Source organism: Temnothorax curvispinosus, unplaced genomic scaffold (assembly GCF_003070985.1).
Source record: "Temnothorax curvispinosus isolate PA1 unplaced genomic scaffold, ASM307098v1 QBEX01014574.1, whole genome shotgun sequence".
NCBI lineage: Eukaryota > Metazoa > Arthropoda > Insecta > Hymenoptera > Formicidae > Temnothorax > Temnothorax curvispinosus.
Window position 1 is genome coordinate 329,543 of NW_020224354.1, and position 14,657 is coordinate 344,199.

Here is a 14,657-nt window from a genome sequence, read left to right on the forward strand (position 1 = left end):
TACGATAAAAATATTAAGATGACGTTATATCGTAAAGATAAATGGATATTCTGACGTAGAATAATTTACTTTCATATTTGTATATAAATGACAATATATACTTGGTATCTTCAAAATGAATATTAAGTTAAAATTATGTTACATATTATAGCTTAATTATCATTTTTAATACTGCATCTTCTGTTATACATAAAAATAAAAATGTAAATTTTACAAAGTTGAGACATAGGAAAAAACCAAAAAAGTATTAAAATATCTTGTTACATTTAACATAGTTTTCAGCGTTTTAGCGAATAGGTGACTAGGGTTGGTGGACAGGAATAAAAGTTTCAGTAAAAATACTTGTTTTTATTACATCGATCGGATAACTCGTTATTGTTATTAGCGAAAAAAAATCACAAATATTGTTTTCTTTATTTAGAAAGTTATTCGTCGGGTTCATCGTGACTCGCTTGTAACGACTACGGCAATGACAATAATAACGATTTCCTCTTTACACGAATCACAGTACGACTCTAATTTGTTCATCAGCTTCAACGTTGTTTCGAACTAAATCTCTGAAATAAAATATATATTTGTATATATATATATTTATTTATATTTATATATTTGTTCATATCTTTTATATATATATACATAAATATATATATATATATTTTTTTTTATATATTTATATATATTTATATATAACTTCTGTTTTTCTTTATCCGCATTAAAGCAGCAGCATTAACACATTTAGAAGTTTTTTTTTAATGTATAAATACAAGGGGGGCAATAGAAAGAAGAGGCGTTGTGTGAATGTTACACGACTAAGAAAATGTACATCCATCGTTTAACTACTATGTATACATATATGGTACAATAAAAAAGCGCGTAATCGTAGATGATAATAATAGTAGTTGTAGTAGCAGCAACAGCAACAGCAGCAGCAGTGATAGTAGTAGCTATAGTCGTGGTAGCGATAGTAGCAGTTATAGTAAAGTATAATAGTTATAGTAAATAATATTTCTAGTAGTCGCAACGTGACATATATACATACTTAGTTTATCTCATGTCATACAACGTGACTATCTCGAGGTCGGTTAATGCTTTTATATTATACACAAATAGTATACACTGATATAAACAAGTATCGCAATCTACATTTTAACTACTTAAGAATAAAAGATACATACAGTACGTACATCACGGTTTCCTATCATTCTGTCAGAGTGAAAAGTAACTCTTCCGCGTTTTCGCTTCCCTTTATCTTTATTTCGTTTTTCCTTACTGAAAATATGTCGATATATACAATCGGTGTAATGTAACCACGACCCTATCCGCTCGATATCGTCAGCTAAATAAAAATTATAAGGAGCCGCCCGAGTGCGCGCGTCGTCGCTTGCGCGACATATCGCATCGTATTAACATTAATTAATATCACTCAATATTAATTAGATATTTTAATAATTATCCCTCGTAACAGGAAAATCTCCTTTTGTTTTCTTCAACTAGCTACTGTACATACATACGCATTGATACGCGTCGCTCGCACGCACGCACACACGCATTGGTATACGCATCTGTAGTCGGTACACCATCAAGTGTTATTTTCCAAGAATACACCGTGGATTTTTCCCTGAGACTGATTATAACGATTGAAACCTCTGTGCTACACACGACACCAAAATAAACGCGTATTACGGCATCCTAAGCGAAACCGAACTATCCCGAGCATTTCTTTTTCGTCTCGCTTCATAAACATCCCTATGCACATGCTAAATATCTTTATTTGTCTGAAAATCAACATAAAAACGCGAGACGATAAGTACAATCGATACATCCTCCCCAAATTGGTTCTGTCCAAGTTTAAAATAACTTCTCACTTCTTATATAAAATTTCCGTTTCTAAATTGCTTCGATCAAACGGCATCGCTGTGGCAATCGAAACTCGCTACAATTTATCTCTACTTTATCTCAGTATTCTGTATATCGAATTAATTGCAATAAAAATGTAATTTTTTTATTATTAGATATTTTTTCAATTTAACCATTTCTTTAATTTTTACTATATTTTATTATACTTAATTGCATTCTCTTATATCTTACAAAGAAAGTTCTTTTTTCATCTTACTTATTTTCTTAGCGAGTGTTTGATCACTGATACGACACGTTAACATTATCCCAGATAGCTAAAACCTGCCCAAACAGATTCTGAGCAGATCTTGCAGTAAATTTTTGACGTCAGAAAGGCAACTTTCACTCAGAAGCTGCTATATCAGACGACGTTGTCAATCTGTTGCCAAAAGTTGCGACAGAGTTTGCTCACATTGCCTGTCAGTAAGCTCTGTCAACAGAACAAGAGCTCAATGCGGGCACAAATGGCTATGGTTTTGGTGTGGATTCTGAATTTGTTGCCAATCTGTGCGCATGCTGCAACATCTTGCTTACTGGGATCCTGACATGATTACAAAAAACAGAAATAATTTGAAAATAAAGTGTAAAAACGGATATATTATTGCACAGTGAGCGTTTTTAAACGGCGTTTTCCGACCGTTTTAGTTCTTCAAAATAATTGCCTATCTCCTCTACACTTCTAGAAATAATAGATCATATATTTAGACCATCAATGAAACAAAAACGTTATTCCACGAATTGCACTTCCCACATTACAAGAATTGAGCCATTGACACCTGCTATCTTTTATCCGAATTAAAATTAATTGCTACACTGGAAGCTATACAAAACGAAAAGCTTCATATAAATTAAAAGTCGATTTTTTGTGTATATATGTATATGTGCGCATAATATGTGTATATATACATATACACATCACATATATACACACAAAAACGTATGTATATTTATATGTATATATGTATACATACATACAAATAAACATGTACACACATAACTCATTATAATTATGTATATTTATATAAATGTACATATGTATACAATGTACACTTATAAATATACAAAACTATATAGTTATATAATATTAAAAATCGCGAAATATTAAAAATAGAACTAGACAACAGATATGCACCTTTATACGTGTGATGGTGTCTCCTCAATGGATCAGATATTATTCCGGACTGAATGAATTGAAATTCAACTCATCTAGCTTTTCAAAGCACCTATTCGCAATGGACAATTAACACATTTTATAAATATAACTTGCACGGCATAATATACAATTCTTCTCTAATGTAAAGAAAAACAAAGACTAAACTGTGGTAACGTTATCATTCGCGATAGCAATTTCAATTATGTTACGCTCTCTTAATGTCGATTCTCGTCTTCCAACGACGTGTCCTGTAGTAGCTCAAAGAGGAAAAACTAATATTAATGCACATGGGCGCTCGTTCCAATTCCACGAATCTCGTAGAGTGAAGCCCCTTAAAAACGAAGAAACTTCTTGAAGCTACATGCGAGATAAAAATATATCTGGTACGGACAGCTATGTTTTCTCGCACTCTTAAAATAATCATTACTCTCTATTTACGTTGTCATTTTTATTACTATTCCGAGACTCGATTCGACAATTGAGAGAAATCTACTGTCAAAGATTTTTCATTTTTCCATCGTCATGATCGCCCAAACAACATGTCTCCCTCTTTTCATGCACCTAAAAGCGTTACGTTAACGAACTTCTGATTATTTACTCAGTCCTTAAGAGAATTAATAAAATATCCTCGTCCTATGGATATATTACGTATATATCCCAATTAAATACTGCTATATAATGTCACAGGTAGCTGTTTCCCCACTCTTAGCTGCGCATTAAATAGTAGATAGTTTTGTGTAAAACTACATTTGCACAGCTATGTGCTTCGAAGTTAGTTTAATTGCGCGTTACGCTCCCGGCAGAATATCGGCGTATTACCGACTTTCTTTATTTCGACTGATAAATTCATCACTTGAATAAAGGAACGGAACCGATTATGTGCGTATCTCTTATCACTTTAGTCAAGCTCCATTTCATTACATTCTGCACTATAAGAGATCGAGAGGAGAAAATCAATTCGATCAGTTCAATCAGTGTTGGTTGATTCGATTTACCTTCGAAGCATAAGACAAATCGAAAAGTCAGTCTTTGGACACACGTAAAAGCACCGATCTTCATTGTTGTGTCGATCAGTCTTTCTTTCTTTCGAGGGACGAGCTTTCCAAATAAACAGATTTACATCAGTCATTTAGGATTCTGTCTATATATTACAAGAAATCTGTTTCTTCTATTTCTTCTTTACTTTTTAACGCATCGTGAAACAGTTACCAAAAAACAGTTACGATCTGGTCTTACAACATTATTTATTTTTCGACGATAACTCTTAAATCGCCATATTTTTTTAATTTTCATTATATTTCGATAGATCATTGGCCACAGAACAGGCCGCTCAGTCCGTGGAATTTTTGTTACGAGTCTCTTGTCGCTTTCTTCCCTGTTGCCGCTCGCGTTTCACAGTAGCTTTGCCTTCAACTTTCTTCTGATGTTCCTTGGCCGGAATCGAAGTCGATGGTTTCGATGTCTGGGGAGATGATCGCCCCAGAGACGCCTCTTGTCACCTAAGGCTAATCACCACTTTCTCCACGTTCAGCAGAGACTTCACCTTGTCGTTGTACTTGATAAGAGTGACCTTGGAGCCGCGCACGTTGATCCTTTCGCCGCCGCTCAGCAGGTGACAGCAACGAGTCTGCTCCAGGAAATCTGGCAGCTTCAACTCACGCATAACGTCGCGATGCGCGACCGCAGGCGGCCCAGAATGAGCTTTCGGATTAATTTGACGGAGAAGAGCATCGCGACTCTTTATCCTCAAAACCGCCATGAGATCTTGAAGCAGCACCCACTTATCGGGATCATTGTTCAGAGTGAAAAGAACAGGCAGGTTGATGTCGCTTACTTCCATTTCGATATCATCTAGCTCGACTGATTCAGGACTGTCCAATGGAACATCATCGAGTGGATTGTAGCCCGTCTCTTCTGGGTCTAAAAACAAGTCCATAGAAAATTAAAAATATTCACTTGGACTATACATATGCAATATTCATAAACATTTGAGAATTTTGAATAAGGACTTATGCCAGCAATGACGTACCTAAAACAGAAGATGGACCGGCGAATGACCATGGTACAGTGGTACGACCTTGGATGTCAGCCAGGTGCTGTTCTAGAATGGAATGAGCTTCGGTGTCAACAGCCAGCATCAAAGGCGTTTGTCCGGAATAAGTAGCTAACAATGGATCGGCACCATATGACAACAGCAATCGCACAAGCTCCGTAGCACCATTCTCTGCCGCTTCATGAAGTGGCCTGATAATACAAAAATATATATTACGATCTGTAAATACCTACGTTCGTCAAATTATTTGCCGATATAACACGAAAACAGTTATCGCAATAGATTTGACGAAAGTATTACCTAATACCACCGTTAGCACTCTCGCTAACGTTTGCACCGTAAGCTAGCAAGAGTTTCGCAATTTCTAGGTGACCCTTGGAGCACGCCTCATGAAGCGGTGTATATCCCGCGTTGTCTTTGGGACTCGGCGCGCTATTGAGCTTCTCCAGACAATAAGCAGTCACGTCCTACAGCGGAATACAAGTAGATTAGATCGTAATTCGCGCGAGTCGCTGGTTAACTTTACCGCATGACGTAGCAATCGGTAGCAACGTGATCGTTATCTTACCGTGTAACCAAGACGGGCAGCACGGTGTAATATGGTTTCCCCGACGCCCTTTTTGATAACCCACGTCCTGATCTCAGACTGAATATCGGCTACACACTCCGGGCTTGGTTTATTAGCTTGGCTTTGCTGTAAAGTGTATCGTGTTTCAAAGTAGTATTAAAAAACAAACGCGTGAAAATTATGAAAATTTTAAGATTAAAACAAACTGGAGGACAACAATCAGACAAAAAATATACATAGAAATCTAATATGTATACATACTCTCTTCCTTTCCTTCGGCAACGCCTCGTCTTTCTTTAGCGGCTTCTTCTTCTTACGAATATAATCGAATCCAGAACGGAATTTTCGTCGGCCTGGTCGAAGCTTCAACTTCTTTTTGTTACGAATTTCCAAATCGTTCTTGTCATCCTCCATCTCGTTATTTTCCTCCTCTCTGGCATCGTTCGTCTCTTCCTGCTCTATCTCAGTCTTGATACGACGTAACTTCTTCTTAGCAAGCGACTTGAGTAGATCCTTTCGTCTCTCGGCAGTTAATAGACGACGTTTCGAGTTCACAATCGCCTTGTGACTTCGTAGTATACCAGCATTCCTTAAACGGGACACCACTTTTTGCTTTAATGTTCGTACTTTGCCTAATGCATTCTCGGGCGTTTCATTCTGTGAATCGTCGTCCTGTGATGTGTCGTCGTGATTCTGCATCGGCGGGGCTGACGCGGGTCTATCCTCACCAAATACTTCACGAATAGTCGTCTCTTTCTTCAAGACTTTCGTCTCCGTTCTCGTTCTGCTCTTCAACACTAGAGTGGAGAATTTGTTGGGCAACGTGTGATTGTTCTTGAACGCGTCACGGAAATTATTGACCGTCTCTTTGCGGAAATAACCGAGGAGGACGGAGTTAGTAACTTTAATCGGGTTTCTATTATTCTTCAACGCGATCCTGTTTTTGGAGTTCTTCGATGTCTCGGACGACAAAAGTGGTGTGAGACCTGGTGTTGGTAAAAGTTCCGGCTCGTTATTGCTCTTATTAATGTTACTGCTCTTATTACTTTTCGGATTCTGCTTCTTCTTCGAGTCCTTCTGACCACTTCCGACCTTCTGCGCGAGAACATCGACAATAGAATTGTTCTCAGATCGGAAATGTTTCATCATAGCTTTCGGAGGACAGGAAACCGTTGTCGACGAGGTCGCCTCCTCGTCATCAATCTTACTGCCGAGTCCCATTATGCTGAAACTGTAATTGGACTCCATGTCGCTGTCTCTTTTATTACGATTGAGATACACGTCGGAACTGTCCATCGAGACGGACAATGCTGGCGAGCCGGGATCTAAGTCCGGCAACGACGTCGACAATCGATGAAAGCGCGATGGTTTTGACACTGTTATCAACCTGGGTGGCATTCTTAGAGATTTTTTGTATACGTAAACCTCCTCTTCCCAACCGGGTCTGAAATCACTACCGTCACCAAATAATGGTTTCGGTTTCGCTTTTTGGGACGTTCCACTTTTCGAGGGCGACAATTTGGATTCCTTTTCCGACTTCGCCTTATGAGGAGTAGTGTCCCTCGAACGAAGCTTCATACCTTCGGACACGTTAGCCATAGATCGTTTCCTAGCACGAAGTCTATCCGCTACTGAGGAACCATGGCCGAACTCGGTACTGGCATCGCTGTCCTCGCTCGAGGATTCGCTACCGCTAGAAGACTCAAGCTTGATCCTGCCACCACGACGAATTCGTCTTCTTCGGCATATCACTTCCTCATCGCAATCACTATCTTCCTTTTTTATTTCCTGTCTCGTTCTTTTAATTAATGGCACTTCTTCTGAATCATCGCTTGAGTGTTTATCATCCTCTTTCGTCAGCCCGGGTTCCGTCTTGATCTTAATATCCTTAAAGACCGAATTTTTGTCTTCCTTACTAGACGGATCCGGTATCTCCTTCTTGATGTCTTCGGGCTTGATTTGAGAATGCGATGCATTGGTATCCGATTCCTTGTCGGTATCGTTAGCTGCGTCTTCAAGCTTCGGTGTTGCGACACCGCTCACTTTTTTTCTACGTCCTCGTTTCTTCACGGAATCACCCGCGCGTAATTGCTCCATAAACTTATCACAGGTGTTACTCCAAAATGGATCCATATCATTGATTTTGTCGTTTTCCTGCAAACAAGGATTACACCTATAAAGTAAAATTATAACGCGAGTGGACACAGAACAACACAACAAGAATTTTTAAAGACAGAAAGAATTGGCGAAAGTTATATATGCGCATTGTATAAAAAAAAACTATCTTTTAAAATATACAAAAATTTAATATTATAACATAAAACGTTTCATAAAAATGTAAAAGTAGTTCTATTTTTTATAAATGTTTATTTAAAATATCTTAATAAAAAATAAGTAAATATATATATACATATATTGTATAAATAGTGAATATACAGGATGTATAAATATAATAAATATTACTTTAAGATAATTCATTAAATTCATAATTCACAATACATAAATCAGAAATTGATGCGGCACGGAATGTGTTAATATCTGTTTTGTCGCGCGCTCGTCTATATGGTATCAAAGAAAATTAACTTAAAGAAAGAATAGCTGACGATATGGACACAAAGAAAATCAATTATTACCACAAACTAAAAATCTCCGTTTTTATATTTCAAACACGTAAATTAAATAATTCGTTTTTACTTTTCTCTATCTTAATTTTTTTTTATCTGTTACTATAATGTTACCTTCAGTTCTATCTTCACGAGATCCGTCGAGGATGCCATGTTCATACACACAGCATCATTGAGGGGTATCGGGGGTTGTACTTTGGACAACTGTTTCCTGTCTCTTCTCATCTCTTCCAAAGTTTGTCGCTCGAGAACTGGCATCTCGCCCTCAGAGTCGCTCTCCCGGAAGTCGAACACCGATGTTTCGGAGGAGCTCCTGCACCCGCTCGCCCTGGCCGGGACCGTGGACGCGACGATGGCGGCGACGGGCACAGTTGCCGCTACCGGCATGTTGTCCTCGTCAGTTCTTGAAAATAACCGTCTTCTGGGCGGCAAACAGACCGTTTTCTCACGCGTTAATTTCGGCGGGCTACCCGCAGACGAGCCAGACTGCGGCGTTGATGTTGAGGCCGCACTATCGATCTCTGGTACATAATAATAAAAATTATATACAAATTTCAATAATATCTTGCAGCATATTGACGCAACTGAATAAATAGCACAATTATCGCGCAAACTATGATCGAGTTGAGACGAACAGATCAAATCGATCAAAATTATCACAAATAACATCTGTTAATAACCACTAACTCTTTTGCGCAAGCTAAGTTACCTCTCGGCGTCGACGACACGTCTTGAGAAGGTACGGAAGATGCTTTCGTTGTAAATTGGCCGGTCCCGACCTAAATGAAAAGCAGAAATCGTGAGATCGGCATGATCAATGCAATTGCGCAAATTAGAGTTAGATAGAGACAATCACGCACTTGTTTCAGTTCCGCCTTCGTCCTGATCTTCGCAGCTAAAATAGCGGCGAGGCCGTCGTCTTTGTCACGATGTATTTGATTCTCGGTGCCACGTGGTCCCGCGAGGGAAGCTTCCTTGCCAGGTAACGTGGCGGATGCATTCACTCTCGAGGCGTACATGCTGCGCGGATTCTCCTGAGTGATCGAGTCTACCGCTCGCGGAACGTGGAACTTGTAATGCGGCGGAGTGTTGCTGTTACGCTCGAGCAAACTCGCCGCCGTGAACGGTGACAGATTGTGCCTGCCGATGCTCTTAGGCTCGACTGGCGCGACGACCTGAGGGAATTTCACGGAAATTATCAGAAACGTCAAACCAGACGTCGAGCGTCTGGAAATCAGACATAGATAGATAGAAATGACTAAGTAGACTGAATCGCCGCTTATTTTCATTTTCAGCCACAATTCACGCTGGATCTATAAGACTTCGATTTTATTCGTAAAAATCGGCGATGAATCATATCGGCAACGAAAAAAATGACAAAAATATCCAATACCTGATATCCTTAAATCAGAATTTAGATTTTGTTGAAACCTGTAATTTCTCACCTTATTCTGAAAACTCTGCTGGCTGTGATTGACCAGGATAGGCTGCTGACTGTTAAGCTGTTCATCCCTCTGTTGCTTGTTCTCCAGGCTGTTCCTCAGCAAGCTAAGCACCCTCTTGTCGGCGCCGGTGTTGCTAGGTTGATCCATCGGCTGGCCACCGGACATCCCGTTCGGTGGGCACGTTGTCTTCTGAACTGACTGACGATAACTCGGATAGGTCAGCTGCGCACCGCTCAGTTGCTGCGGTAATGGATGTACACTCCCGGATTTCGAGATCACCGGATGATTGTACGACGACGGCGAGCTACGTATGACTTTGGACTCCGGATAGGTCCTTTTATCACAGTATACCGACTGATACCTGGACGATTCCGGCGCCGAGTAACCGCCGCTGTCGGTTCTCTGATCGTGGGCGCCGGGTGTCGCCAGAGCTCCGTTCGGCAGAGGAACCGACAGGTTCATCTCTTGCCGTTTCTGCTGCTCGTTCAGCGCATCCGCGGTCGACATTGCTTTCGGTTCAACAATCTGCTTTTCGCTACTCGGTACTCGCCAAGCGACTCTGGCCTGTTTGTTAGGACTCCCTACCCCATAAATCGGCTCTCCAACTCTTTTAAACGGCATCCGTTCGCGCTGAGAGAATTGCTGGTCAAACTTGGCCCTACTGTCCGCTAAGTAGTACTTGCTCGAGTCGGGTGGGTAATCCTGTGCGGGCAATGTGGGCGGACCGAATCGCGGAGATGGATCCATTATCGAGTGATACTTGGGGAACCTCGAGGACACCGAATCATTCGTCTGGAGGTATGATGAAGACGTAGACGTCGACGTCGACGAAGACGACGCAGGTGGCATCGTCAGGCCGTCGTATAGTGGCGACGTGGGCAGTGGGCGCTTCTTGAACGTAGACATGTGAGGCAGTGGAGAGGTGTTCGCGTGATGGGACGAGAGAGGTTGAGCGGATGGAACGTAAAGCTGCTGCGTAGTACTTCTGCGAAGGGGATTCTCGTGATGCGACTGATGACGTAACGGCGCCGAGGTAAAGTCTGGGAGAAAGTCGACCTTGGGCGCGCACACCGTTTGTGGCGTCGATGCTCGGACGCAGGTCACGGGCATGGAATTCCTCGAGCTGTTACTCGAAGGCCTATGGTCGTATGACGACGGGTATGACGGTTGCGCCGGTGCCGATTGATGCATGACCGTCGGAGGTGGCATCGGCCTATTTACGTTATTCCTGGATGTACTCAGGCTCGAGCTACTGACATGCTTGTCGGTGCTGATGGTCTCGAGGTCATCGTGCGCCGTAGAATCCGCCGATGTCTTGACTGTCTTGACGGATAAGTCCAAAGGAGATTCTCTCTTCCGAACTGCATTGCTCGGCGACGGGGAACTCGCCATCGCGGCGGCCGAGGTCGCTTGACTACCACCGGATGACGCTGGGTTCTGATAAGAATATTCTTTATAGGCATAGCCTTCAGTCGTCATTCGTGTCGTTGGCTGATGATGATAGGACGACGATCCCGTTGACCGATCCGGCTCGTCGGAAGACTGATACACATGGATCGTTGGAACGGAAGACCTCGCGCCACCTGAACCACCTTGACTGATAGTGGTCACTGTGGTGCTGCTAGTGGAGTTGTTACTATGATGACTAGGCGCCATCGTGGTGGCATATGATGACGACGGGTAGCCTTGCTGACCGCTGTATCGCGAACTGTACGTCATGTTCGTTACAGTAGTTGTCCTACCGTTCACTGGCATCACGTGGTTCATATCCGAGACCGGAGTCGTTGGGTACTCGGCGAGCCTCTGAGGAGGCATCGTTATAGACGAGGGGGTCGGCGGCATCGCGACAGACGGGACTTTACTGATTGCGTTCGTCACATGCATTCGTTGTCGTGCTATCGTCTGCGCCGATTTTCCTAACGGTTCTCGCCTGTTGGAATGATAGGATGAGAGGGCGGCAATAGGCGGCAAGTTATGCGTGTTGCTGTTCCTCTGCGTGGACGACCGATGCGTCCCGTAAGGGGTCGTCATAACATCAATTGTGCCTCTCTTCGTGGCATCCGCACCGTTATACGTAGCGTGTTTGTTGGCATTTTGCTGGTAGCTACCTAGACTGTTGCTACCAGAGGTACTGGGATATGCCGTCTGCGGCGGCACCAGCATCTGCTGCATACCATAAGATTGACTGTGAGACCGACTTGGCTGGGAGTAGTAGCTACTCCCCTGAGACTCCGGTTGTGGATTCTTCTGGAAGGAATGGTACGAAGACTGGGACGGTGGCGGCGGTGCGTAAGGCAACCCCATCGCCGCGTCACGAACCGCCGCCACGTAATTCGTTTGATAGTGCTGCGAGGTGGCTGGTGGTAGATTGTACGAATGTGGTGTCGACCTCGATAAAACCGATTGCTGCTGCTGCTGCTGCTGTTGTTGTTGTTGCTGTTGATGTTGTTGCTGCTGCTGTTGCTGCTGTTGTTGCTGTGGTGGCAGCGGCGGAGGCGGCGGATAGGTCGGCGAGTGCGGCTGGAAGCTGTTGTGCGGCGAAGGTGTATGATGAGGAGAAGGAGAGGCGTGCGGATTGTGTAGGCTGGACACATGAGGCGACTGCCGCTGTGGCGACGGCGTCGCGTGATGCGGCGACGGAGTTGCGTGACGCGGCGACGGCTCGTGATGCGGCGACGGCGTCGTTCCTGCATGATATCCACTCGGGGGTGGTGGCATCTGCTGCTGTGAATGGTTCGCTACCATGGCAGCGGAGGACGACGATGGGACGCCGTGCGGTGGCATCGAAACTACACGGCCTCCATACGAAGAACCGTGCGAGTGTGGCGACGCATTTATACGACTAGGATGCTGCTGTTGCTGCTGCAGAGGCGACGATTGCTGATGTTGTTGCTGTTGCTGTTGCTGCTGGTGCTGCTGGTGCTGATGATAGTGCACCGAGGTGGCGGCGGACGGCAGATGCGGTGAAGGAATGTGACCCGGAAGATTCTGCGACTGCGATTGCGAAGGAATGTGATTGGAGGAGGAGTTTCCTGGTCCGGGCTGACGCGGACTGACCGCCTGCGACGATGAGGAGCAGGCCGCGGTGGAAGAGTGCAACCCATCCGAGCTATGCGACCTGTCGTTGACACTCGAAGCAGAAGCGGCCAAACGATGAACCTGCTGTTGGTACTGACTCGTGGAACGGTAACTCTGAGACGATGTAGTAGAGCCGGATCCGTACGCAGTCGATCCACCGAGAGAATTCTGAGTGAGTGGTATGTTGCTGCCGTAAGTACCAGGTATTCGTTGCTGCTCCGACGGACAATGTCCTTGAGTGACGACGTTGGACGATGTCGTAGTATTATTCTGCTCTATTGGCGTCGATCTCGTGCTCGGTTGCTGAGCCATACTCGAGGGCTGCGCTACATTGGCGGACTGGTAAATGGAACTCTGCGAATACGGGGCCGGTGCGCATTTCGTGATATCTGGGTGATGGTAACGTGGATAGTACTGAGTTCTCTGCGCGACAATCGGCTGTGACTGCCTATCGTTATTGGCAGTCTGATAGGTTGAAGCGGAGTGCGACGAAGAAGAGGCGAGCATCTCCGCCGTACTGAAGGACGTCCTGCTGACATTACTAAGTTGCTGATATACCGGTCCGGGGGAATGTGGCGGTTGGGGCGGCTGCATCTGATGCAAATGCGACGATGAATTCGACGTCGGGAGGTGAGACTGATGATGACTGTGATCGCTGGAGGAGGAGGTCAACGACGATGATGACGACGACGTCGGCAGCGGTCTCTGCGAGAAATTCGACGATGACGCGACGACGGAGGACGAGGATTGATAATTTGAGGGTTGCATCTCGGTTAAAGTGACAGTGCCTGAGGAAGAGGAGCTGGGTTCCATGGCGGAGCCTTCGTCGCCTGGCCTCGTGTCCGGGACTTCAACCCTGGTCGGCTGCGGCGCATACGGATCCACGTGCGGGTTCCAGAAATTCGATCCGGCAGCCGCATTGCTACTCTCCACGGACGACGAAGGTCTAATGTCGGCGGAGTAACGATTCGACTCCTGGACATTACTACTGCTATTGCTGCTGCTGCTGCTGCTACTACTATTGCTGCTGCTATTGGCGGAAATCGAGATTGACTGAGTTGATTGAGTCGGCTGCGACGGTGCGTCATGATCGTGCGTCGTCGCCGATGTGGACGAGGCGGGATTCGTAGAGGATGTCGAGTGGAGATTGTGATCCACCGACGTGGCCGCGCCACTACCTGTACTCGGTACGGGCAGTCCCTGGAAGTACTGGCGAGCCCCCTCTAACACGTTCGTGAAGCTCACATCCATGTCACACCAACTGCTAATCTGCAATGACAAAGTAATTATCGATTAAAGTTGTTGTGTGCGATGCAACCCTAAATATCTATATACAATAGTCATGTCTACAAGCTAAATAAGAATGTATATAACTTCATCGAAACTTATCTAATCAATTCGAAAGGCAAATGTGTCCTCGTACAAAACAATCTTACTGTGATGATTATTCATATTGAGTTATTTTAATAAAATTTGTAGATTGATAAAATAAAATTAATTACATCATTCTCGTTTCGCAATAGGAAATCATTGCCATCAAAATTGATGGATTAGAAACAAAGTCATCTTCTACGTATTATAGTCATCTATGAGAATTATTCATGAGTCATGTCGATTAGAGTTGACTAGACTCATAACATCAATATCGCATTTATTTTATTCAGGGATCACGTCAGAATTGGTAATCAGAGAGAGAAAGTCATCGCTCACGTTGAATCATTGAGAAGATTCGTTAACCACGGTAGATTTAGGGTCAGGGTTATAAGACCGCGGAGTTCTTCAAAGTCGAATCCGAGAGGATACTCCTCTCCTTAGGGATTACTGAAACGTTCGCACGATA

At 43.7% G+C, this 14,657-nt stretch overlaps 1 protein-coding gene across 4 annotated transcripts in view; it reads right to left on the reverse strand.

Annotated features, from left to right (window-relative positions):
- Positions 1-2,944: 2,944 nt before the first annotated feature.
- Positions 2,945-14,657, reverse strand: part of LOC112464780 (mucin-5AC-like) — a 173,054-nt gene continuing 161,341 nt past the window's right edge. For 3 of the 4 annotated variants that reach the window (XM_025031966.1, XM_025031965.1, XM_025031968.1), the window contains 9 exons: positions 9,740-14,086; positions 9,155-9,469; positions 9,004-9,073; positions 8,409-8,815; positions 5,932-7,824; positions 5,671-5,796; positions 5,403-5,569; positions 5,079-5,293; positions 4,545-4,969 (listed from right to left, as the gene is read on the reverse strand). In XM_025031966.1, the coding sequence (XP_024887734.1) occupies positions 4,545-4,969; positions 5,079-5,293; positions 5,403-5,569; positions 5,671-5,796; positions 5,932-7,824; positions 8,409-8,815; positions 9,004-9,073; positions 9,155-9,469; positions 9,740-14,068 (7,947 nt within the window). In that variant the 5' untranslated portion in view covers positions 14,069-14,086. Of the gene's footprint in view, positions 4,970-5,078; positions 5,294-5,402; positions 5,570-5,670; positions 5,797-5,931; positions 7,825-8,408; positions 8,816-9,003; positions 9,074-9,154; positions 9,470-9,739; positions 14,087-14,657 lie in introns of all 4 variants that reach the window. The other variant, XM_025031967.1, reaches the window with a different exon arrangement.